At 45.2% G+C, this 25,562-nt stretch overlaps 1 protein-coding gene across 3 annotated transcripts; it reads right to left on the minus strand.

The window, feature by feature from the left end:
* Window positions 1-24,416, minus strand: LOC310772662 (myotubularin-related protein 9). Of its 3 annotated transcripts, none has more exons than XM_083632523.1 (11): window positions 23,808-24,416; window positions 23,006-23,062; window positions 21,043-21,151; window positions 20,688-20,813; window positions 17,092-17,184; window positions 9,876-10,093; window positions 8,393-8,554; window positions 7,038-7,179; window positions 1,323-1,543; window positions 1,061-1,212; window positions 1-275 (listed from the first exon to the last, which is right to left on the minus strand). In XM_083632523.1, the coding sequence occupies exons 1-11, from the start codon at window positions 23,990-23,992 to the stop codon at window positions 175-177; spliced, it is 1,566 nt and encodes a 521-aa protein (XP_083488649.1). In that variant the 5' UTR covers window positions 23,993-24,416; the 3' UTR covers window positions 1-174. The 3 variants fall into 3 exon arrangements, with proteins under 3 accessions (XP_083488649.1, XP_083488648.1, XP_083488650.1); XM_083632522.1 differs by having other exon boundaries at window positions 17,092-17,265; XM_083632524.1 differs by lacking the exon at window positions 23,006-23,062 and having other exon boundaries at window positions 17,092-17,265.
* Window positions 24,417-25,562: the final 1,146 nt, after the last annotated feature.

A 25,562-nucleotide genomic window follows, 5' to 3' on the forward strand; every position in this document is an offset into this window, starting at 1 on the left:
ATTTTTTATGAAAGCATTACTCAACATAATACATAGGGTGTTTATGAAAGACAAATTCCACAGTAGAAAAGCATTGCACATTGGTAACAGTCCACGTTAAAATACGCTAAATACTCGCCCCTCATCAGTCAGGATGATCATCCAACACATATTTTCAGTTTGAAAAGCTCCACATCAGCTGAGTGTCAACTTGCCCCACTCAATCACCATGTTCCTGATGTCCTCCTGGGCCTCTTCCAGGTGACGAGCCTGTTGGGTCCACCTCAGAAAGAAGGCTGAAGATGACAGTGATGATGGGAGTCAGTGAGGCAGAAACAATATTCTTGCTGATAATAAAACATTGGCATAAATTGCTAGCATCAAAGTCAACAACACCAGAAACATACAAAACTAGCCAGGCATCTACACAAAATTCAGGAACTTGTTTTTGCTTGAAGGATTGCATAATTAATTTTCATCACAAGGAGATTCGCTCGCCCACTCACTCACTCCGCTAGCTTACCATTAGCCAATTAGCCTGCACACTGCAGCTAATAACACAACTGGTGCCTCAAATTGTCAAGACTGCTCTTGAACACAAGTGCTAACAAAACTCTGTCCTTAACTTGCAAGCTACAGTAAGTAGCTTTACAACCATTTATCTCAAACTGAGCCGCACCACTGTTGTTGATCACTTGCCCCCCTCCCAGCAGCAGTCAGACGGTCATTGTGATGTCAGTAAAATACGTTTTTCAAAAATTGTGAATCACCGCAACCATGAGAGGTCATTGAGCATACATACAGGCATAAATGTGCACAGAAAATATTAGGATTAGTCCAGTAGTCTGCGAGATTAGCTGCAGACAGAACGCATGATCTCCTCCAGGCTTCCCCTGGTGGAGAGAACTAACGTAGACAACAAAAGCATCATACACTGATCATATAGGAGGCTTGGCTGAATGAGCATCACCGGTGATAGTAATTAATTAACATGTAAAAAATGTAAAAAATAAAATAAAGTAAGAAAAAAAGACAGAAGATGATGTTTATATGTACTGTATGTGTGTCTACTTAAGCTCACCTCTCCAGAGCTGCAGGGACTGGGGGTGGACTGAGGGCCAGATGGCCAGCTCAGTGGGCTCATACAAGGGGTTGGAGTAGCGGTCTCTCTCCCTGGGTCTCAGCAGGGCCTGGAACAAACAGTGAGTCTTCTCCATCACCCCTAAGGCAGACCTGAGAGTGAGGGCAAGAGAAGGAAGAGTGAGGTGGTCAGGTGCTGCAGCGAGCGACAGAAGGAAACACCATAGTGATGTGATGTGTGGAACGTCAAACCCGTGACTGACCTCTCCTGGTGGCTGTTACAGAGGAAGGTGCCGTAGTTGGAGGAGTAGGCCTCTGTGGCCAGCCTCAGCAGCAGGGCCTCGGTGAAGCCCAGGGCCAGGGGGAACTGGCGCCATAGCTGCCACACGCAGTCCAGCAGCAGCAGGAAGACTGGCACCTCCTGTTGGAGACGGGCGTGGGAGTAGGCCGAGTGGGCACACCGCTGCTGCAATGGGTGACCCGCCTGGGGAGGACACACAAATATATATCAGAAATATATTGTTGGTTATTTGGTTGGCTTGGTATCAACATCTCTTTTCATGGTAATGTTAGATAAGAAAGTAACACAACTTAATGAGAACATAGTGTTATTGGGTATGGGGGTTGTGATGAAGGAAATGGATGTTTGTTTATTTATTTATTCCAGAGGGTCCAACACTTAATCTTAAACTGAATTTAAACAAATGACTGAAGGTTAGCCAAGGTAGTTTTGTTTCATTGTAATTGATGTGGAACAGCCGAAATCTAATTGTTACACTTAGATGTACAGCTATGACATGGAGGATGATCTGATAGAACAGGATTATGCGTAAGCGCATCACTGGCAGAAAGAAGCCTGGCAATGGTTTCTTGAATGGCTTTTTGTTTGCATCATATCCACCTATCCTATCCTCCTATAATAAGAATGCGAAGTGTCTGTGTGTGTGAGCAGAATTGTGTTCGGCCACAGCTATGCCATTCTATGTGCAATCGGGCTGAATCTTTCAGGAAGTGTAAAGAGCACCCCTGGCTGCGGGTGATTTAGGTAATTAGGGCTGATTAATTGCCATAATTACCTAATGATTGCCCTAATTACGATGTCACTCGACCAATGATGACATCACTCATTGATGACATCATTAATTCTTTTCATTTAAATAGGGACAGATACCCTAGATATCCCTAGATGTTATTAAAAGCACCTGTTAAAAGCAAAGTAGAGGAAAATGCAGTAAAATATACAGTAAGCATCACCAATTCTATAAATACCGGTAAGTGATCATGAATTTGAGTGTGTCCTGGAGGCATTTAAAAAAATAGTAATTAGTTAGTGCATAAAGTTGCTAAAGCATAGTGTGAACAACAGCGCTGTTTGTGTGAGTGTGTTCTTTGTCTTCTGTCAACCAGCTTGCAAGTGCTGAGTGTGTGTTAGAGATGGAAATTAAATTAATTGAATGAAAATAAAATTATCAAAATATTGGGGACAATTTCTGCACCTGGATCATGGTTTTTAGGGGCATTCTGAGATTTCTTGGGGGCATTTTTGCCCTTGCCCCTGGCTAAATTCCTACACTGAGACTGACATTTGTTAGAAAAGAGAAATAACACTAATTTCATGCTCATCTTTTGGGTGAGTGTCTCTGACAATAAGAGCCACCAGGGGCACGGGGGGAGTGAAGGGTCAGTATTTATGTTAACCCCATGATTTACAGCTACATGAAAAAATAGCAAGCCAATTCAACATTTTGTCAAGACACGCCCTGCTAGAGGATATTGTGGGGGAAACCACAGCAAACACTGTGGTACAACCAGTGGCGTAACGTCATTGCCATGGGCCCCGGTGCAAATATTTGCTCTGGGCCCTACCTAACAATTATATTGTTATAGAAAATATGGACTCACTCATTATTTTTTCGTCAGGCAGATTGTTAACCGTCTATTGTGCATTAGCAGTACACCCCGAAGGACCCAAGACACTGGTAAACAAGAGCAATGCTACGTGAAGGGATATTCCTCCTCTCTTGCTCCAGCTCCATATATGGTCAACAGTGTTGGGGGTAACTCATTACAAAAGTAACATATTACGGTACATGTAATATATTACTTTTAGCAGTAACTCAGTAATATAACTTATTACTTATAGGATTTCAGTAATATTATGCCAGTTGTCAAGTAACTCAAGTTACAAATTGAGTTACATTTGATAAAATCAAAGCACATATTTAAAAAAAGATACAATTATTTCCTAATCAAACTGTGTGTTTTTATGCAAATAACCACTATAGATGACAATAACAAAGGAAAAGAATAACATTTAGAATTTTGGATTGTTTACACTGATTTCAAGGTGGTTGAAATTATTTTTCGGGATGGTTCCGGGATGGCAATGTCATTCTGCTGCTGCTGTTGTTTTGGTAAAAGTAATGCAAAAGTAGTGTAATAAGTAATGAGTTACTCTACACAGAAAGTAATATTGTAAAGTAACTTATTACTTTCAAATGAAAGTAACTAGTAATATGTAGTATATTACATTTTGAAAGTAACTTGGCCAACACTGATGGTCAATGATGTCACCAGAACCTCACAGAAGACTCCACTGACACGTTGGGAAGAGAACGCGTTTGTATTTTCCCATATGATGACACCAATCCACTGAATCCAGTAAACTAAACTTAAAGCCTAGTAAGCTACATAAGGGAAAGTGCTGACTGCATAATACAGCATGTAAGTTTATTTGGAGTCGGACTGCAGCAGAAACCGTAAGTACGTTACGTCTCCCCAAAGCAAGACTCTTCGCTCTTCATGAGCCCTTGACAGCTCTGGGCCCCGATGCATTGCACCGCCTTCACCGCCGATCCTTACGCCAGTGGGTACAACCACAAACATTAATGGCCAATATACAAATCATAATACTTTCCGTCCTCAATTTGGGTGCTTCACCTATTTTTGCTATATTTTTGCAACAGTCTAAATTTAGTTCATTAGTATATTTAAGTAGATAAGAATACTTAATTTTGATTTAAAACCTTCACTTTTCTATGCACATTACTGTGCATCCTCAAGATGATTTCACAATCAAAATTAAGTTGTGAATAAGAAATGGCCGCGTCTCAAAATGTCAATTTTACAAAGACAGAAATCCTCTGGCGGCCTTGGCCTTCCTAACTTTAAATTGTATTTTTGGTCTTATAGACTCCGTGCTCTTCATACCTGGTTTAACCCAGAAGCACAGGTGGTGTGGCACTCATTGGAAGAGGAGATGGGTAACCCGTGCAGACTTCATTCCTCTCGAATCCTGTAGATCTAGATATGGCCCTATAAGCTCTAATCTTATCGCAACATTTAGAACTGTTGAATCTCATGCCAATATATCGCTCAAATTTCATAATCAGACATTTACCCTTGTTTAAAGTCGAGCTGAACCCAAAAATGACTTATTTTATTTTAGTTCAAATACCTGGGTATTCAGTGCACCTATTTAACTCATTGAGTGCCAATGACGACAATCGTCGTCAATTCGATTAGTGACGTAGAGTGCCAATGACGACGATTGTCGTCAATTGCGTTTTTTGACGGTGGGACGTGGATCAAAGCCTATTACATCTCCTATAAAAATATGGGAGCTATTGAAGGTGTATAACCTATTTTACAGACCCATTAGGTGGCGACAGTGCTCTCCAGATTAGAGAAAGGTCCGGAAAACAGCAGGAAAAAGCCCTGTGATGAAAGCGAAACCGCTCATGCTGCAGCCAGAGCCATATAGATGGCTCTGGCTGCAGCTGACGTTGGCTGCGAACAGCAGTCAATCCGCGCCCACAACTGAGCCTCTCTGCCTCTGTCTGTCTGTCTGCATAGTTTCTCCACACGATTAGCCGCCAGAAAAGCAGCACCCGACGCCGAAGGGCCAAACCTTTCCCTGCAGTCCGGTTTGGCATTTCCTTGTCGCGCTGGGAGCCGGCGCACAAAAACGGAGCGCTCCGAAAATAGACTGGGTGCGTGAGGCTGTGTGTTTAGTGTGGGGAGGAGTTTGCAGCTGAGGGGGGGAGAGGGGGGTGGGGCACGCAGGGCACCACACAACTACACCACGTCACTACATCAGAAAATATTAGCTTCAGACTCAGTGAATGTGCTTGAAATGCTTCTTTTCACAAAAGGCGGAATATCTCAGCTTCTAATTTGAAACGTGTCTTTTTGCTCAAAACAACCTATCTTCTCCGGCTCATAACTAAAGAACGGAAAATGGTATCAATAAACTTTTTTTTGCAGATGATAGAAGAGAGTCTCATCGTTCTTTGTGCGTGTTCGGTGTTTACATACTAATATCACACAATATTCTGTGGGCCTCGAGAAATCACTGAAAACGCTCTGAAACTCTGGCACTGGGAGCGTCCGTTCTCCAAAAGTGGCTGGCACTCAATGAGTTAATAATGTATGCCCAAAACAAAATCACAAAAATCTAATTTCTTTAGTTTTTCACACTTTTTCACATCAAAAGTTCATTTTTCTATTCTTTCAAGAAGTAGCCGGCACTATACTTCCAAACATGACCGCCAACCTCTTTTCCTTCCAAAAAGACAGATTATGTGCATTTTGGATTAACATTTCATCATGTGGTGAGTACCCGAAGCACAACATTGGCGCCGTGAGATGTGTGTTTTGACAGATTTTTAACAGCTGTACCATTAGCCTCCATTCTATGGCGATAATTACTAACTTCACGACTGTAGCTCACTGTAAACTGAGCGGACAGTGCCGGTAAGGCATGGTGTATCTTGGTTATGTGGGGGGGATGTGGCAAATGAGCTACACGTCCCAAAAAGTGGAGTATCCCTTATGCCAAAATTTTAAAGCAGCTACGAGCAACTTTTTCGATTGTTATTAAACAGTATAAATTTAATATCAATGCATCACATCTTACCTCTAATAGTAGACGAGACCAACGCAGGGTAGTCTCGCTTGAACCCCGAGTGAATCGGCCAGTGTTAGTCTGTCTGTGGCCAGGGAAGATCAGGAAGTGAAATGAAACGGTTTGCAGCAGCCACTTCGGCCATAACCACAAAATAACTTCCAAAAACCTGTTAGAATATAACGAGAGATGTTCGCGAGAGTATGCATGGCGTTCACATTGTTTATGCTATGTTGCTAGGCAGCGCGAACGGGTGAAGGCAGGCAGCTGCGTTTCACTTCCGGGTTTCACTTCCGCGTTTATCCGGTCCGGCGGTAAGGAGAGAGAGAGAGAGAGCCCCCTGTTGACGCGAGTTTAGACAGACACAGACTTAATAATCATCTAAGGGAGCAATCTCCGATTCACACGGCTTTGGTCTCAGCTACTATTATAGGTAAGATGTGATGGATCAATATTGTAATTATACTGTTTAATAACAATCAAAAAAGTTGCTCGTAGCTGCTTTAAAATAAAATAAAATTATCACAAAAAAAGGTTGTGCAAAAAATGTTCAGTTTGGGAGATAATGCACAAAACATATCAGCTTTGTGATGTGGGTGAAGTAGCACATTATTTAATTTGACCATTGTTACCATGCCGTTGTGCTTGTCTGTAATTCTCTCTTTCTCTCTCTCCCTCTCTCTCTCTTTAACTTCTAAAAGGAACAGCCTACCCCGAAGACATAAGAGAGGTGTTTTCTCAGGCAGGAAGACATTGACAATGAGAGATTATTTCTGTAACGATTTGGAATGTTTGTGTATTTTTTTTAATCTCATGACCTATGCCCAAAAATTATTCTCACACGTATTTGCAATGGCAACAGACCCCAAGCATGTTTCACACACACACACACACACACACACACACACACACACACACACACGCACACACACACACACGCACACACACGCACACACACACACACACACACACACGCACACACACACGCGCACACACGCACGCACGCACACACGCACGCACGCACACACACACACACGCACACACACACACACGCACATGCACACACACTCACCTGCAGCCACTCCCTTTCCAGCAGAGCGAGGAAGCCATCTAGCGTGCGGCAGCCTGGGTCCATGATGAGCTGAGCCAGAGTGCTGATGAGCAGGGTGGAGTCTGTCCCTTCAGAGCCGTGGACCAGGACCGAATGACCGTCCCTGCAAAACCAACACACACACATTAGTTCTTCTGCATGCAGCAGCTAGCAAGCCTGCACTCTGACTTTTCTGCAGAAATGCATGTGTCTCTAGGGAGCTATGGGTGTGTGTACTTGGCTAAAATGGCCAATGAAACTATGTAATATCTAATGCTTATCTTTAAAGCTGCACTGGGCAATTTCCCCAAATTACAGTGAAATGTAACTGTATTTTGAGAATGGCAAAGGCTGCATTGGGTTTTCTTCTGAAGCAATTTTTGTATTCTGCTCTCAAGTTTCGATTTATCACTTCCTGTGCTCAGATAGATAAAATTCCTGCAAGTAACCAGACCCAGCTCACACATAATAATAGTAAAATTAGTTTGAGAGGGTATCTCAATTAAGGGCGGTGTAGCACTGCAGTCTTTTCAGTTGCAATCACACTTTTTGATGTGCTGAAAAGACAGGTGTATTTTTACATAAAAAGCTGAAGGCCAGGGTCAAAGTTAATGTGTTGAATGAGTTACGCCATCATTCCCCATAAATGCCGGAATGTCCCCAGAGTTCAAACCTCCCTTGGCCACTCCTCATTCCAGTTAACCACTCCAAACTGACTGGAAATGAGTTGCAAAACACTTTCCAACTGCACTGTTTCATCTGTCTCTGCCTTCCACAACTCTATCACAGACATTTACTGGCAAATGACTACATTAACTTTTCTACCAGCGCTGTCACATTTGAACTGCTTTTATATATTAGTAGTGTTCTTGTTGATGGTGTCTTTGTTATGCTGTTTGCTGTCCTCATGCTGTGCCACTTCACCATCTCTTTCAACACGACTGTTTCTATTATGTTTTGCATTCGGCAAACTGCTAGCCTTTTTGTCTCCCTGGTTTTTCCCCTTTCGCCCAATTGACTTGCCTGCTTACATAAAGTTTCAATTAAATTTTAATCAAATTTTGGTGTAGCTGATGCAGATGTGCATTTATTCTACTTATGTATTATGTGTATCGAACAAAATTATTATTTTACTGTGTTTTTACTAGCTCTGTGGGAAGTTTTCATGATGAATCAGTGTTTATCAGTGAAACTGGGTTGCAAGGAAAATGTATGTATCTACAGTCAGTCACTATTCATGCCTGGCCAGTTTCATTTCAATACATTTGAAGTGTGGGATCCTCTGCAGTACAGCTGTGTTACAGATGAAGCAGTGACAGCCTGGCTGTGGGACCTACCTCTCCACACACTCTGCCAGCAGGCCAGCGGTGGACAGGGCGGTCTGCACGTGAGACAGCCACTTGGAGTTCTCCAGCTTACTGAGCCAACGGTCCATATTGTGGGCCTGGTCTCCACAGGCCTCCACCAGCTTAATTAGACTCTCCTGGAGTGCTTTACCCCTGTGTACACACACACACACACACACATGCACTCACACACACGTGCACACACAGACACAGAGACACGCACACACACCACACATCATAGAATGTATAAAAATATGGACGCAGCCACCCTGACGTCACCAATTGGTTTGTGGCACCGTTTTGAAGCCTCGAGTTTGGCATTTTGACCGTCGCCATTTTGGACAAGATGAGTGGCAGCAGAGAGAGATCATTTAGAGACACCTCACTCCAGGCTCTGCCAGTAGAGAGAGATCATTTAAGCCCCTTTTAGACTGGCCAGAAATCCCACTAATGACCACAAACTAGTGGCATTTTCTTCAGTCTAAAAGTTTCCAAGCCGGGCCGTTTAGCCGATAGAGCTACCCTGCAAGTGAGGTGGGTTTTTACGCGGCGGCTCTACTCTGGCTGGTGATATAAATCTTGGCGGTGGTCCAACACGTGATTTTCCGACCCTGCTTCTCCTCCGCCTGAGTTGCCGCCCCTTTTCCAGCGTGAGTCAGTGAGATTCAATGATTCCCGGTTAATTAGGCTACTTTACATTGATGGAATATGCTGAGAGAAAAAAGCATCTCTCATGCACGAGTGCACCCCACAGCCGAGGTGCAGACAGCATCAAGTCAGCCAGAATGTAAGTAGGTCGTCCGCTTTAGCTCTTTCAAAAATAAAACCCTCGTTGTAACGTTAAACATTTTGAGTCATGCTCTACAGCCATTCATGTCATCTTCATCCCTTAATGAGTATTTTGATACAATGTTTGCTGCTTCGTTTGTTGAAACACCTTTTTCTCCTCCAACATGCATCAGTGAGGCTATTTACTTGTTTAAATGACATTAGTTTGACATTTTTACCCGGAAGTTTCCATTTTGTTTTGAGTGGCCTGACACAGCGCCGTGAGAGAAGAAGGGAAAAGGGAGGGGGAAGAGAGAGCCCGCAGTGGTGGAGAAATGCGGGTTGAGAGTGCGATATAAAAGTTTAAAAGGCGATGCTGCTGCTGCTGCTATCCCCTGCTGCTTCCCTGGGTAATAAAAACACGTGTTCTAGTGCGACTTTTGATGTAAAAAAGGTATTAGAGACACCTCACTCCAGGCTCTGGCAGCAGGAAGAAATGGTACTCTTCCGGTCTCCTAAATGGCAACCATAGGCAACCAGGAATTTTGTGAAAAGTAAACTAAGCTTTGTCTGAGGGGAGGCCCACAGTCTCAGACTTTGAAAACCCCTGCTGTATACAATAACTCAATGAAGGTATCTGTCTATTCATTGCACTCTGCCTCTCTCTTACACACCCACACGCACACACACACACACACACACACACCTTTCCATCTGACTGTGCAGTCTCTTCCAGCAGCTGTAGATGGATTTGGACTCAAAACCGCCGCCTGTCATCCGGGCCTGCTGAGCCTGCTGACTGGACCGGGTGTCGATGATGTAACCTTTGTCCGAGCTGTCAATCACAGCCTGGAGGAGTAGCTCATCTTCCCTGCAGCGCTTCCTATTGGCTCCTACCAGCGGCTGACTGCTGCGCATGATCACCTGAGAGTTGGATTCATCAAACAAAAATGGGAAAAATAGTCAAACACACAAATAACAGAGGAAGACTGGACAGAGATGGCAACTACTACAAACTGAAGAGCCTGGGGAGTTTGGTTGGGAAACATTAGTGGGATTCTTTATCGCTCCTAAATTAACTGTTCGAAAGGTTGTCTTGCAGAACTATTCGCGGCGGGATGGCCTATCCTGGGCCTTCGGATCCAGCCAGCTCCCTGAAACTATCCCTGGATCTATTGCAAATGATGACATCATCACCGATGTCATCACAATGGGAACCGCGGCAGCAAACGACGACATCATCACCGATGACATCACAATGGGAGCACAAATTACCTATAACATCAGATGTGACGTCTTGCCGATGACATCATCAGAGCCAATGATGTTATGACATCAGCTGTGATGTCATATGCACTGCAAACGGCTATATCAGCTAGTGCATGACAGTACGAAGCACTATCTCTATCAACGAGAATATCTCTATCGATGAGAGCCAGCCATCGACAGATGAAAAGGACTCCATCGACTAGTTCAGAATCAGAATCATTTTATTTGCCAAGGTAAGTTTTCACATACTAGGAATTTGTCTTGGTGTGGTTAATGCTCATTAACATTGATAAGAACAAATATACAAGACATAAACAAATAAGATATAAAGGATCTAAAGAGATTATAAAATATTATAAAGGGATTCAGATTTTAACAGATATAGATAGTATTAACAGATATAAACAGTATTAACCGAGTATAAACAGACTTGCCAGCTAGGTGAGGTAGCTTAAGTTTGCTGTTTACAGATTATGTACAGGGTCAGGGTGCATCATATGTAGCAAAAGTAAGTGAGCTTGGTGTTGACATGGTTTGCAGATAAGTGACAGTCAGAGTAATACAATATGTACAGTGATAAGGTGCATGATATAGCAGCAGTAATGAGATAACAGAGTAACACAATATGTACAGTAGAAAGGTGCTCAATAGCAGCAGAGTAATGAGCTTTAGTATTGCACATGGGGTTACAGGTATTGACAGAGAAGCATGTTGTGCATTTAGCAGGATTTGAGTGAGGTTTCAGACTGTGTGTGTGTGTGTTGTGCGTGAGTTCGACAAGATCAAAGACACTCTATGGGGCGGCTGTGGCTCAGGAGGTAGAGCGGGTCATCCACTAATCAGAAGGTCGGTGGTTCGATCCCCGACTCCTCCAGTCTGCATGTTGAAGTGTCCTTGGGAAAGACACTGAACCCCAAATTGCTCCCGATGGCTGTGCCAGCACCCTGCGTGGCAGCTCGCCGCCTTCAGTGTGTGAATGGGTGAATGCAGGCACATTGTAAAGCACTTTGGATAAAAGCGCTATATAAATGCAGTCCATTTACCATTACCATTTACTCTATCAAACGGGCTCGACAAGATCGACAAGATCGACTCACATTCTGTTCAATGCCACAAAGATTAAGCAGATACCGAAGCGGACAAGCAGATACCGAAGCGGACATCAACTCCATGCCAGAAACGATGACTTCCAGGAGATGGACGACTGGACCCCTCTCCAGGGCCAGTCTGTTGCTGTGATGTCTGTTGTGCTTACCTATCGCTCTTCCAGGTAGAAGCCACGGAACATACACCACCTTCTCCCCCACACTTTAGAGGAGGTTCTGGCCAACACAACTATCACAACCATCCAGTTGGCCAGCAGGTTATGGGTATATGGGACCTCCAATGTGCTGTGATGGGCACGGCTGAGACAATGCAAGCTAGAAACAACGAACAGCAGACGGTTGGTTCTCCAAACTTATCGGCGGGGAGTCCAGAACTCCCCTCGGGAGATCCGGTGCACTATTTAAAGCATGGCACCCATTCTTCCCTAAAGCGAGGCACCCATAAGCTCTATATGTGAACATGTGTTTATTTAGCAAGGGGACTCACTACTAAAGGCTTGCAGCCAATTAAATTAGGCATAGTTTGGTTGCTAAGAAATCGACATATGTCCGTTTGCAAGATGTGTGTCTATATTTCTCTATCATATAATTGTTCGATGTGTTATTAGTGGCCAGGCCAGCGAAGCGGCAGGGCCACTTATTGTATTTGCCTGTATTATTATTATTTTTCTTCTCCCGGGAAGTTCGACTTCCCATGGATGAAAACTAACCAAACTTTGCACAAAGGTCCAGTCCATGCCAAACGTCTTTGACACAAATTTGGGGCCAATAGTCCTAACGGTGGCACTACAGCGACTGTCTAAAGTTTCAAACTTTAAAAATTCATAAAAAATCAGGCATACGTGCTACGGCTTTGCAACTTTCACCAAAATGTGCGCCCAAATGAGGAGAAACTTTTGTACAATGCAACCTATGGCCAATTATGAAGTCTAAAGACCGCAAAACTGCAAAAACGAATTAAACCCTACTCCTCCCACATTTTTTCTTCAAACGACACCAAACTTCAGCATCTGCATCGTTAGACTGTCCTACACAAAAGTATCAAAACAGATTTTCGATCGGTCAAAAATTGAGCCCACAGTGCATCAAAACGTTGAATTCTGGCCCCGTGTATAGCCTAATTGCCTTAATTACCTATGGCAATTAGGTTGTATTTGTGATGTCATCAGTCAGTCAAGCAATTGTGATGCCATCACTGATGTCACTCGAGCAATTGTGATGTCATAATAGCTCAAAGTAGAGGTATTCACAGGTCCAAAATCACGGACCGGACCCTAATGGACCCGGGGAATTTGTGCCCGAACCCGTAATGGACCCGTCTATTAAGACCCGGCCCGTACAGATCCGAGAAATACCGAGGCAGAGACTAGTGGTGTCGATGTCAAAGTTGCTTGTTAACTGCTACAAGTTGTATATCAAATGAAACTTTGTGCATCTTAACGTTATAGCATTCTCACCTGGTTGATGCTGCCTAACGCTAGTTAGATAGTACAGTGGCAGTCTCTCTATGCTACCGCCGTTCCTTCGCCCAAAAACACACACAACAGCGCTAGAAACAATCACATACATGTTGTGACTTGTGTACTCACCATGCAATCATCGAATAATAATCCAAAAGTATGGGAAACAGTCATCTTCAATTAAATCCATAGCGAGAGGAGCCAGCAAGAGGGTTACCTCTCTGCAACGAAAATCACTTCCTCATTTGCCTGAGGCACATGTGTGCGCATGTGTACGCATGTGGTGGTCACATGCGCCTCATGTAAACGAGGAAGTAATTTTCATTGCAGATGGGAACGCTCTTTGCTAGTTATTTTCTCTATGGATTTACTTGCAGTTTGTGACAACAAGCCTCACGTGTGCTGTTTTGATGCGTTTCTCTCGTGATCAGCGCTGATCGCCGGGGTCCACTCGGGTCTTATTGGATCCGGCATTTCACTGTCAGAGCCCCGAGACCCGTGACAATCGCTACCGGAACCGACCCAGACCCGGAGGCACTTCTTTTGAATGGACCCAGACCCGGCCGGGTCTGGGTCGGCACCTCGGGTATTCGGGGGGTCGGGCATACCCGAAGACCTCTAGCTCAAAGCCTTGAGACTTGCCCGGCCACGACCCATTGCTGCGCAGCAGCTATAATTACTACTGTAATTTGTTAATGTTGTGTCAGCTAGCCCTCCTTTCCCTGTTCTCTCCATATAGTCTCCCATACTCCTCTATACTCCCATACTCTTCCATACGCTCTCTCCTCTCCCACATTTCCCATTCTCTCCCCACCTCCTCCCTCCCCCTGCTCTCTTCTCCCCCACACACACCCCCGCTCCCCCCCCCTTTCCCCTCTCCTGCTCTCTCCTCTTGCTCCTTCCCCACCTCATATACCCTCCAACATTTCCCATTCCCTCCCCACCCCATCACTCTCTCACATTCCCCCTGCTCTCCTCCCTTCTCCTGCTCTCTCCTCTGCTCTATCCTTCATTTCTATATTTTCTATATTTCTCTATCAATTGTTCAAAATGTTATCTTCATTCTGTATATTCTTGCTACTGTTGTGTCAGCTAGAATTAGCTAGACATATTTTCTGTGAAGCCCTCTGAGACATGCTTGTGAATTAGGGCTATATAAATAAACTTGACTTGACTTGACATGAAAAGAATGGCTATGGAGATAAAGCGCTTTTTGTGTTGCCAGTAGGTGGCGCTATGCCAAATTGCACAGAATTCAGCTCCCTGCACTCCCTTGAGTCCCCCTAAGCACGCTCCCCAAAGTTGAAGTCGATCGGACGAATGGTTCTTGAGATAAACAGCATTTTTTATGTTGCCAGTAGGTGGCGCTATGCCGAATTGCACAGAAACAGGGCACCGCACTGCACAATAGGGCACACTGCCAAAGTTTGAAGTCGATCCGACCAACGGTTCTCGATGGCATGCAGCAGATGATGCTCATCCATAAGCAGTGGTGGAAATAGGATGGGGGTTCCTGGAAGTGGTGTTGCCCTAGAGCAGAGGTTCTCAAATGTTTTTCAGCCAAGGACCCCTTATAAGATAGAAAATATACCACCAGGGACCCCCTCATTCTGATTTGTGATTTCGGGCTCAGCTTGTTTCCACGCTAACGTGCTTGACATTTAAATTGATAGGTTTGTCAGATTAGAATGTAATCCATGAACCATTTTAGATTTAAAGCATAACATATTTTCGTTGAACTATGAAGCTTTTGCACACACAAACAGTCCCCCCCCCCCCCCCCCCTCCTGAAAACTTTTCGCGGACCCCCTGGTAAAGTGCCATGGACCCCTGAGGGTCCCCAGACCCCCATTTGAGAACCACTGCCCTAGAGGATATTATTTCTGAATGCGTGACTCATTATAGCCTACCATTATAGCCACATAAAGATCTCTCAGAAATCTCACTTAACTAAGACCCATGAGCTCTACTGATTATTTCCCCTTGATTTTATTCATAGCAGACTTGAATATTAATGCTGCTTATTCAGTTTACAAATACATGTTCTCCTACCATTCTCTCTCAAATGTTGACTTAACCCCCCCCCCCCCCCCCCCCCCCCGACCCTGTCGTTAAAGTGACGACCCTGTGTTTACTCTCACTTGGTGTCAAGCTGGGGTTGGGGCTTAGGGCTCGAAGGAGCAGAACTGAAGACAAATATTCAAATATCGAACGTGTTTCGAGTCCGAATCGCACGGAAACAGGGCACCGCCCTCCGTCGGGTCGCCATCAGCGCACCCCCGAGTTTCAAGTCGATCCGACCAACGGTTCTCGAGATACACGAAGGACAGACAGAGAGACGATCCCGGAATTATTAGATAATATTTTACAGTTTTTCCCACTTTCCCAGCATTGAAGTATGTTGAACAGCGATATTAGGCTATCTTAGCTCAAATATGAGATAAAATAACATAATCATGCTCCCATAGGCAACCAGGAAAACCAGTAAACTAAGGAGGGGGGGCGGCGGCATTTTCCAAGCTTTGTCTGAGGGGAGGCCCACAGTCTCAGACCTTGAAAACCCCAATAACTCAATGAAGGTATCTGTCTCTTCATTGCACTCTGTAGGCTCTTTCACACCGGCCTTGAAAGCCGAAAAATGCACGGAAAATAGGATCCGCTCCTCCGATGTGAAAGTCATGAACGCGCGTTGGTGGTAAATTGTTATACGCCTTTTGTCCCGGGAGCAAAGCTTGTCACAGCGCCGGTTTAGCAGGCAACCCGCCTCACTTGAAAGCGTCGGAGCAGCAAGGCGGAACAGTGCGAATGCTTCACTTTCGTGTTTTCTGCACCTGCACAGCTGCACCTCCTTGGCTGGCATACATCAGCGATGTTTGGTTGTTGAATGAATTACACAAGGTGACACCATATCGATCTGCTTAGTCAGTGAATTTACTTCTATGAAATGTGTTGTATAAATAAAGTTGGCTTTCCTTGAATGCAATTAATGCAACACTTCGCTGCCAGAAAGTCGGCAGATGCACTCCCCGGCGGAGCCCGTTTTGATATTAGGGCGAGCCCGCCCACCATGCGAGTGCACCTATCCTCCCTGCTCAGCGGACTAGGAGAAGGAGGGAAGTCTTGTTGTTGAATGAATTCGTTCATCATACAGTAGCCTAGGCTACACTAACCTATGAAAATATTAATTTGGGCTAGGAGGAACTGGAAATCCCTCCGCTCGCCTTTCAATCCGGGAGCGGGCGATTTCACCTGAAAGTACACCGCAGCACGGGAATGTGGCCGTGCTGCTTGGCTCTGTGTGAAAGCAATTTCTGTGGCGAGGCTGCGAGCTTTGCGGGACTCCTAAACTGCAATTTTGCGTGATCTGTGTGTGAAAGAGCCTTGTCTCTCTTTCTTACACACACACACACACACATTAGCCTCCATTCTATGGCGATAATTACTAACTTCACGACTGTAGCTCACTGTAAACTGAGCGGACAGTGCCGGTAAGGCATGGTGTATCTTGGTTATATGGGGGGGATGTGGCAAATGAGCTAAACGTCCCAAAAAGTGGAGTATCCCTTTGATGTTTTGTGGTTGTTGTTTTTGTTGTATGTCAAAATTTTTAAATAAAAAAAAATTATCACAAAAAAAGGTTGTGCAAAAAAAATTCAGTTTGGGAGATAATGCACAAAACATATCAGCTTTGTGATGTGGGTGAAGTAGCACATTATTTAATTTGACCATTGTTACTATGCCGTTGTGCTTGTCTGTAATTCTCTCTTTCTCTCTCTCCCTCTCTTTCTCTTTAACTTCTAAAAGGAACAGCTGACCCGAAGACATGAGAGGTGTTTTCTCAGGCAGGAAGACATTGACAATGAGAGATTATTTCTGTAACGATTTGGAATGTTTGTGTATTTTTTTAATCTCATGACCTATGCCCAAAAATTATTCTCACACGTATTTGCAATGGCGACAGACCCCAAGCATGTTTCACACACACACACACACGCACACACACACGCACACACACACACGCACACGCACACGCACACACACGCACACACACACACACACACACACACACACACAGTGAACACCTCACCATGCCATTCTTCCTGTGGTAGTAGCAGAGAATGGGGAAGCGTCCTCCGTGTCTGAACCTGGCCACCTTCAGCAGCATGTCATCATCTATGACCTTGGGGACAATGACAGCCGGAGGGTAGGAGGGACACACTGAGTAGTCTCTGTTCACATCACTCAGCCTCCACCTGGCATGCTGCCAACAGAGGAGACAGAAGGTGATGAGAGGGCCAGGCACAGAGACAAATGAATGATTGAACTGACTGACTGACTGACTGACTGAACGAATGAATGAGTGACTGTCATGCTACTACAATTAATATTTTATTTTATGGTTTCATCATTGCTTCATCATCATTTCCTTTGCATCTTGCGATGTTGGTTGTCCGTCTGCTGCTGGAAAGCACTTTGAGTTGCTTCTCTCCATTAAAGGTGCTATACAAAGTTATTATTATTATTATTATGATTATTATGATGATATAATGTGACATGAGTAAACTCTGTTGCAGCCGCACTGTGATTTAGGCTAAAACAGGTGTATTTTTCTTTTTACCGTAAATTCCGGACTATAAGCCGCGGCTTTTTTCCCGTTTTTTGGGCTTTTTTGCCCCCTGCGGCTTATATAACGGTGCGTCTTATCTATGGATTTTTTCCAAAAAAAAAAAAAAAATCTCTCTTTTTTAGCACTCTTTCTAACTATAAATCCACTTCTGTTTTAATTTCCTCTCTTGCCCTCTTTTAACAACATAACATAACATAACATAACACAACACAGGTAAGCAGAAAGAAAAAGACGAAGCAATCACGCCATGAATGAGGAAATGACTCACCTGCTGGAGGCTGGAGATACACGCTTGGGCTAAACTTTTACTCCGTGAAACACTATCGATTAAGTCCGACATCGCTCAGAGGTTTTGAGCAGCTTGAAAACAAGTTTGAAAACGTGCAGAAGTCCATCCACTCACTCACTAAAGAAACTAAGGCAACCGTGAACAGAGTTTATAATGCGGAAAAGCGCATCCGCGCACTGGAGGACAAAAACAACACAGTGAGTCCGAAAATGGATAAAATGCAAAATCGAAACCCTGCACACGCAGGTTGATGACTTAATCAGCAGGAGTAAAAGAAATAACATTCGCCTGATCAATGTAAAAGAGGAGCTGAGATTGGTGACATGGACGCTTTCGTGGCAAAATCCTGTGTTACATCCTGGACCTGAAGGAAGGCGAGAAACCACCAGAGGTGGACAGGGCACACCGGGCGCCTCGGCCACGTCCAGACCCCGGCCTGCCACCGAGGGCCATCTTCATCTGCCTACTCCGCTGGCCCGACCGTCAACTCATCCTCCAGGCTGCGGGGAAGAAGCCCCTCACCTGGGAGGGTACGCGCTTTTTCGTCCGGCAGGACCTCTCCGCGTTGGTGCAACAGAAACGCGCAACATACAACAGCATCATCGAGTCAATGGATATCGCTTTGGCGTACTGTACCCAGCGAGACTCGTCATAACCAGACCGGACTATCTTTAGCACTCTTTCTAACTATAAATCCACTTCTGTTTTAATTTCCTCTCTTGCCCTCTTTTCACCACACCGCGGACACTGTGTGCCCAGCGGCGGAACAAGAGCTCAAAGTGAAACTGCCGAATATCTTTTGAGTTGGACTGGTCAATAGTACTGTGAGTAACTAAAATAAAAAAATAAAAAACGGAATTCTCTCTTCTTTAGCACTCTTTCTAACTATAAATCCACTTCTGTTTTAATTTCCTCTCTTGCCCTCTTTTCACCACACCGCGGACACTGTGTGCACTGTAAAAAAAACAAAAAATACCACAATGTGTGATTTTGTCTGGGGATTAGTGACCTGACTTTTGTTTTGTTGAAATGTTAATAAATGGGAGCTTCCCCAAACAGCCATCTCTTTCCCGACAATCCCCTCTGTGCATGAAGCCTTACATATGGTAATTAAACATCAAAACACCCGCGGCTTATAGACCGGTGCGGCTTATAGAAGAAAAAAATAGTCACCTTTGAAGGTGCGGCTTATAGACCGGTGCGTCTTATAGTCCGGAATTTACGGTACTTCAAAATCTCACCGAATGCAGCTTTAAATGTGAATGAATGCTTCATAACGAGAAAAGAAAACACTTAACAAACTCAACTCCATACTTCATCTTCATGCATAACATCTCATTTGACAGTTTGTGCTTCTGCTTGCCCCCTGCATTCAGGAGTGAGTGCCTTGCTCAGTTTTCTCATTGTCTCCTCCGTGAGCATGCTATGTGCTGCCTCCCCATGTAATGTACGCATATTCCACTTAGTACAGTGTGTGCACTTCACTGGGTCTATGTGGCCCGTTGCCACATGCAGCATTGCCCTAGGGCTCCTCTACCACTCACCATAACAACATTCCCAGAGCGGGGCCTATTTTGAGGAAGCAGGGATTCAAGCTGTTTCTTGGCACATCTAATATACGAGCTACATGAGCCAGCCAGTCTAAAGTCAAGGGGAAACACGTGGACGCTGTGGTCAGAGTTCTGCACTCTCAGCAACATCGGGATGTTTTGCATCTTGACCCTGACATCAACTGTGGCTGACACTTTCCCGTCATGTGGCTGCCTGGATCACTGTTGGGAGCGATCGACTGTGTGTGTGTGTGTGTGTGTGTGTGTGTGTGTGTGTGTGTGTGTGTGTGTGTGTGTGTGTGTGTGTGTGTGTGTGTGTGTGTGTGTGTGTGTGTGTGTGTGTGTGTGTGTGTGTGTGTGTGTGTGTGTGTGTGTGTGTGTGTGTGTGTGTGTGTGTGTGTGTGTGTGTGTGTGTGTGTGTGTGTGTGTGTGTGTGTGAGCATGTGTTTGAAAGTGCCATACTGTGTGTATTACAGTGTGGTGTGTGTATGTGCGAGCATGCCTGTGGGTGTATTCACCCTATTTTCCAAAACAGGGGTCAGCCAGTTACTTCCTATTGTGTTTACACTTCCTGTGACAGTACAGTTCTAGTGCCCAGGTAAAACAGACAGTGTTTGGGGGTACGGTGGTGCAGTAAGCGCTGTCACCTCACAGCTAGAAGGTCCTGGGTTCGAAGGAAGGAATGCGTGCCCATCCGCATGTCCTCGAGTGCCCACCGCCCGGGTGGGGTCGTCAAAAGGGCCTTTCTGTGTGGAGTTTGCATGTTCTCCCCGTGCCTCCCGGGGGTTTCCTTCATATAGGAACCCCCTTCACCAAAAACATGCAATATCCTGGTTGCTAATGTGGTTCCTCCTCTGGTTGTTAAGGGCGCCTGTTCAGAGGGAGGGGAACTGGTTGGAATAGCGTGAATCTCCCACGTGCTATGTCCTACCAGTGAAGCTTCCTCTGTCAGGTGAAAAGAAGCGGCTGGCTAACTGCCCATGTCTCGGAGGAAGCATGGAGCCAGTTTCGGCTCTCCCCAGATCGGCAGAGGGTGGAGAAGCAACCAGGATAATTAAATTATCGGGGGGGGGGGGGCACAGACAGTGTTTTGAACAGGAAGTCATAACACAACTGGGTCATAAGGCTACATAAGGTGAATAGTATTTCCCTGTGCTAATCTGTGTATTGGCGTATCAGTGAGTGCGAGTGCACACATAGTGGTTGATGTTTCTTACTAGCGCCTCCATCTGAGCGTAGTGCTTTTCGGGAGATGAGAGACCCCACTGGTCCTGCAGGTCGAGATCAGGCGGCCTGTAAAAGAAGGGATACATCTCCGAGACGCAGTCCAGAGAGGACAGGGTCTAGAGAGAGAGAGAGAGAGAGAGAGAGAGAGAGAGAGAGAGAGAGAGAGAGAGAGAGAGAGAGAGAGAGAGATAGTGTGTGTTGTGAGAGACTGTGAGATATTGCTATTGGACTATGTAAAGCAGACATGAGGGCGCAGAGGAAATAGCAAGGAGGAGAGGAACAGAGATCACATCACGAGACAAAAACAACTACTGTACTGTACCTGGTCTACTCTAACTAGTGTACCTCAATAGAGTGGGCAATGTTGAGACACTCCTCCATGCCTGGGATGTCGAGCTGGAGCACACACAGGTCCTTACACTTGATGGTGATGGTCCCTGAGGATCCAGATATCCTGGGCATGACACGCGCACAGAAACACACGACAGCATTATGACACTTTACGCAAGACACTGAAACAATAGGCTGCCCCTCCCCATGTTTCACTGTAGCACTGCAGAAAACTGTTGCTGGCAGCAGGAAAGGAAGAGAGCAGGGCAAACCCAGTCAGCTGTGTCTGTGTGTGGGAGGAGAGCTTCTCTTGCTAACAAATGGGGCCTTGGTTTTCCCTTATTAACAGTCCACTTAACAAGTGGTTCTCAAAGTGGGGTCCTTGAGAGGGTTCCAGGGGGTCCCCAGCAAAAAGGGGAATGCTTTATTCTCACTTTAGACAACAGTTAGTTCGGGCCGAGCAATTTGATTGGACAGGGATCCTAGCCATGCTGATATTTCACTTTTCACTTTATTCTACTACCTCACTTTACCGGTCGCTGCGTGTCTGCACTTTACTGATCGCTGTGCACTTTACTGATCGCTGTGCACTTTAATGCTACCTTGCACATTTATCGGCCATTGTGTGTGACAAACAAGGTCCTTGATGTTTTATTTAGCCTTTTATTTATTCTTAACTACATGCATGTAACATGTTTAACATGCCACTTGTGTTGTTCTTGTCTGTGTTCTTATCTGTATGTCTATCTGCTGCAACTCAATTTCCCCTTTGGGACACTAATAAACTTGAACTTGAACTTGAACTTGAACTTGAATTTCATGAGAACATCACGGGCGCTTCACTGTGTGTATATCACTCTGCTTCACAGCTGTTCTAAACGTTTCCTTCATTAGGCTGCGTTCAAAACAGTGCTCGCACTCAGGGAGAACAATATGGATTACTCAAAGTAGCTAACATTAGCTTAGCTAGCTTGCAGATGGGAAACTGCAGGCAGCAAGGTTACCTGTTGTTGCTTGCTTGGCAACACTTGGTAGTGCAATCCTGAGTAGGGATGCAGCGGTATACCGTTTGAAGGTATACCGCGGTTTGAAAACGTCACGGTATCAAAACCACTAAAATTTGCCGTCATACCTTCCCCACGGTATCAGCTGTTTCCCCAAAACAAAGTGCCCAGGTCGCTTGCAGAGTGCAGCTTACGTGGCCCCTCCCCCTGGCTGCATGCCTACCTAGACTAGAGCACAGTAGAGAGGAGCCGCAAGGACCCCCCTGAACTTTCCCCCATCTAAAAAGATGACGTCGGCTGTATGGGAATATTTCGGCTATTGTAAAAACACAAATGGTCCGCAATACCGCGATACCGTGAAACCGTGGTATTTTTGTCCAAGGTTATCATACCGTCAAAAATACCGTTGCATCCCTAATCCTGAGGGAACTGTTTTTGTTGGCGGAGACGAATAACAGACAGGAATAATATGTTGTTGCAAATTACTTGAAAGAATGCTATTATTACTTGATGAATGGCTTTGTTTATGCTGTTGTATAAAGCAATATCAGACTCGAGGTCGTGCTGTTGTTGTCTAATACCGTCACGACTGTGATTATCTTCGGCACGAAGCCGCGACCTCTCCTGTGATATTGCTTAAATAATTCCATCAATAATGAACACAATGACAGAATGTATGACTATTTTGGTCATGGTTTCATACACTTTCTGTAATAAAACATTTAAAAGCAAAAATCTTATCAGATAGGGGACCCTGGGACAAGATCTTGTCACGTGAAAAAGTTTGAGAACCACTGGTTCAAGCAATGTAGCTTCTGTAAAGCCAGAGAAAAAAGGGTTCATAGCAGGCAATAGTGTCTGGAAGGTGACAAGAAAGAGGAATGGGTGTGTAAACTTTGTGAAGGATTAGCAAATGTCCTCTCCCTCAGCACTGGGGGCAGAAAGCACACACAGCAACACAAATGATATCCAACCTTTCACTCTGGCCTGCACTAGAGAAGAAGCTGGAATAGCCGGAAAGGTTTTCCACACTGGTTAGAAAGGATTTGAGGGATACAGGAATTAGACATGAATTAGACACTCAAGCTGATTTTCACGATGATTAAGGAATTAGACATGAATTAGACACTCAAGCTGATTCCATGATTATTAGTTGTTAGTGTGATTATGTACTGTCAATTACCAAGTTTTCTATACAATTCATATATAGGCCCGCATCACTGGAAAAAAAAATCACAAGTCATTCAATGGCAATGGCATTGAGGCTTAAAATGGTTTTTCTTATGTGGAAAAAAAAATATGTGAATGAAGGGTGATATTCCATTGCAGATCACTCATGAATTCTCTTGTTTCAAGTGTCCCTTAAACATGTTACAATATGGGTACATTAACTAAGGGTTAGTTAATACCTAATACAGTTTACTAATGCATCTAGTAATAATTTACTAATGGTGTTGTTGTTCATGTAAACTAAGGCATAGTGGTTCGGTTGAGGCATGAAGTCACTGAGGTTAGAGCAAGGTTTAGGATCAAGGTTGTTAATTAACCTGCTTAAGGGTTATGCTTATTAAGCATCAACTAACCCTAAGCAGGTTAGTTACAAAAAGCTAAAAACCCTTAATTAATGTAGCATACCTTTATTGTAAAGTGTTACCATTTTCTACATATCAGTCAGAAATCTATTGACACACATGAAACTGCATGTAACCCCAACCCCCCTTACTCGACTAGATTACTTGTGGAGATGGCCATGTACTGTATCGCCCCTCACCTCACCTCTTCTCAATGGCATCGATGTTCCTGAGGAGCAAGAAGAGCTGGCGTGAGCCGCCCTCCTCCCTGTCCGAGAAGAGGAGGTGATGGCCGGTGATGCACAGCGTGCCTCGGCTCGGCGGGTGGAAGGGCTGCCGGAGCACCACAGCCTCCACATTGGCGGTCTTGATGTGCTCGGAGAACTCCATCAACTAAACCCCGCGGCTAAAGCCCAGTCTACCGCTACTGGCCGTCAAAAATCACTTCCTCGACTCTTGTTTTTAGTTCCACTGAAAATGAAAACGTGATTCTTGAGAGAGCCACTCCGCCCCTTTACTCACAGAGTCGTTGGTAGGTTGGTAGAGGTTTGCTCTCTGTTTGTTTGAAGATAAGGAGCCTATAAATAGCTAGATGTTTCCTTTTCTGCCAGCCGTAGCCAGGCCTGAGCTTGCGGCACCTTTTTAAAAGCAAGCTGCTGAACACGACACCGCGCTGAAAACTGCTGCAAAACATCTTGTGGTACAAAAGACGGAAGTGAACGTTTCCTGAGTGGAGCAACAGTGTGCGAGGATGGGAGCGAGGTGTGACCCGGCCACCAGGGTGTGTGACCAGATCGACGGACCAGATGCTGGCTTAGACTGTGTGTGTGTGTGTGTGTGTGTGTGTGTGTGTGTGTGTGTGTGTGTGTGTGTGTGTGTGTGTGTGTGTGTGTGTGTGTGTGTGTGTGTGTGTGTGTGTGTGTGTGTGTGTGTGTGTGTGTGTGTGTGTGTGTGTGTGTGTGTGTGTGTGTGTGTGTGTGTGTGTATGAGGTTGACGCCCCATATGTGTGTGTGTGCGTGTGTGTGTGTGTGTGTGTGTGTGTGTGAGAGAGAGAGAGAGAGACAGCGCATGGGCGGATTTAATGGAGGGGCCAGGGGGGCCAGCCCCCCCAGTGGCAATAATAATAAAAATAATAATCATAATAATGCTCACCATTGTAAATCTCCATGTCACTGTCTGGCTGATTATCATAAAATGTATATCCACGACCACTTTGACAAGTATATCAGGTAGGCCTATCTCTTTGCTAAAGCTGTGACAGGGCCTTGCTGCAGCTGCCCCCTCCCTCTGGAATGCCCTCCCAAGTCACATCTGACAGGCCAAAACTCATTGTCTTTCATACTCTTCAAATATATACATACTACTGCATGCTACATCATACACCCTGGCCCAGTAGACCCAGCCGAGGCCGATTATGACCCCAGGCCGCGCCAATGTTTACGCAGATTTTCAGGAGGCTGATCCGTAGCGTTTGTGGATTTCTCCCTCACGAGAGAGCCAGGCTGGGGTGCTAAAACCCATCCCGTACCGGATGCCGTCTCTCCGACCGTTAACTGTCTCTCCAGCTTGTCACCAAACTATACTTGGTTGTCACCTAGTCTATTCCTAAGTGTCACTGGCCAGGGGGAGCCAGGATTTTAGTTTCAAATATATACATACTACTGCATGCGCTGGGACGCGTCATCAGTGATGTTAACTGGGGTCGTGGGGTGTTTCGGGTCTGTCAACATCATACACCCTCGCCCAGTAGACCCAGCCGAGGCCGATTATGACCCCGACCCGCGTCCCAGAAGCAGCCGCTCACGGATCAGCCTTCCTACTCTGTCTGCAACGTTGCCCGCGGAAGGGTTGATCATGCCCAATCCGCTGCAATAGAGTTAGTGCTACGCAGCAGTATTGCAAGACCCTTCGGTGCATGGAGGTCTAAGGCCCTGTGGGGTGATTCCAGGCCGGGCACCT

The sequence above is a fragment of the Poromitra crassiceps genome, assembly GCF_964638095.1.
Source record: "Poromitra crassiceps genome assembly, chromosome: 3".
Lineage (NCBI taxonomy): Eukaryota > Metazoa > Chordata > Actinopteri > Beryciformes > Melamphaidae > Poromitra > Poromitra crassiceps.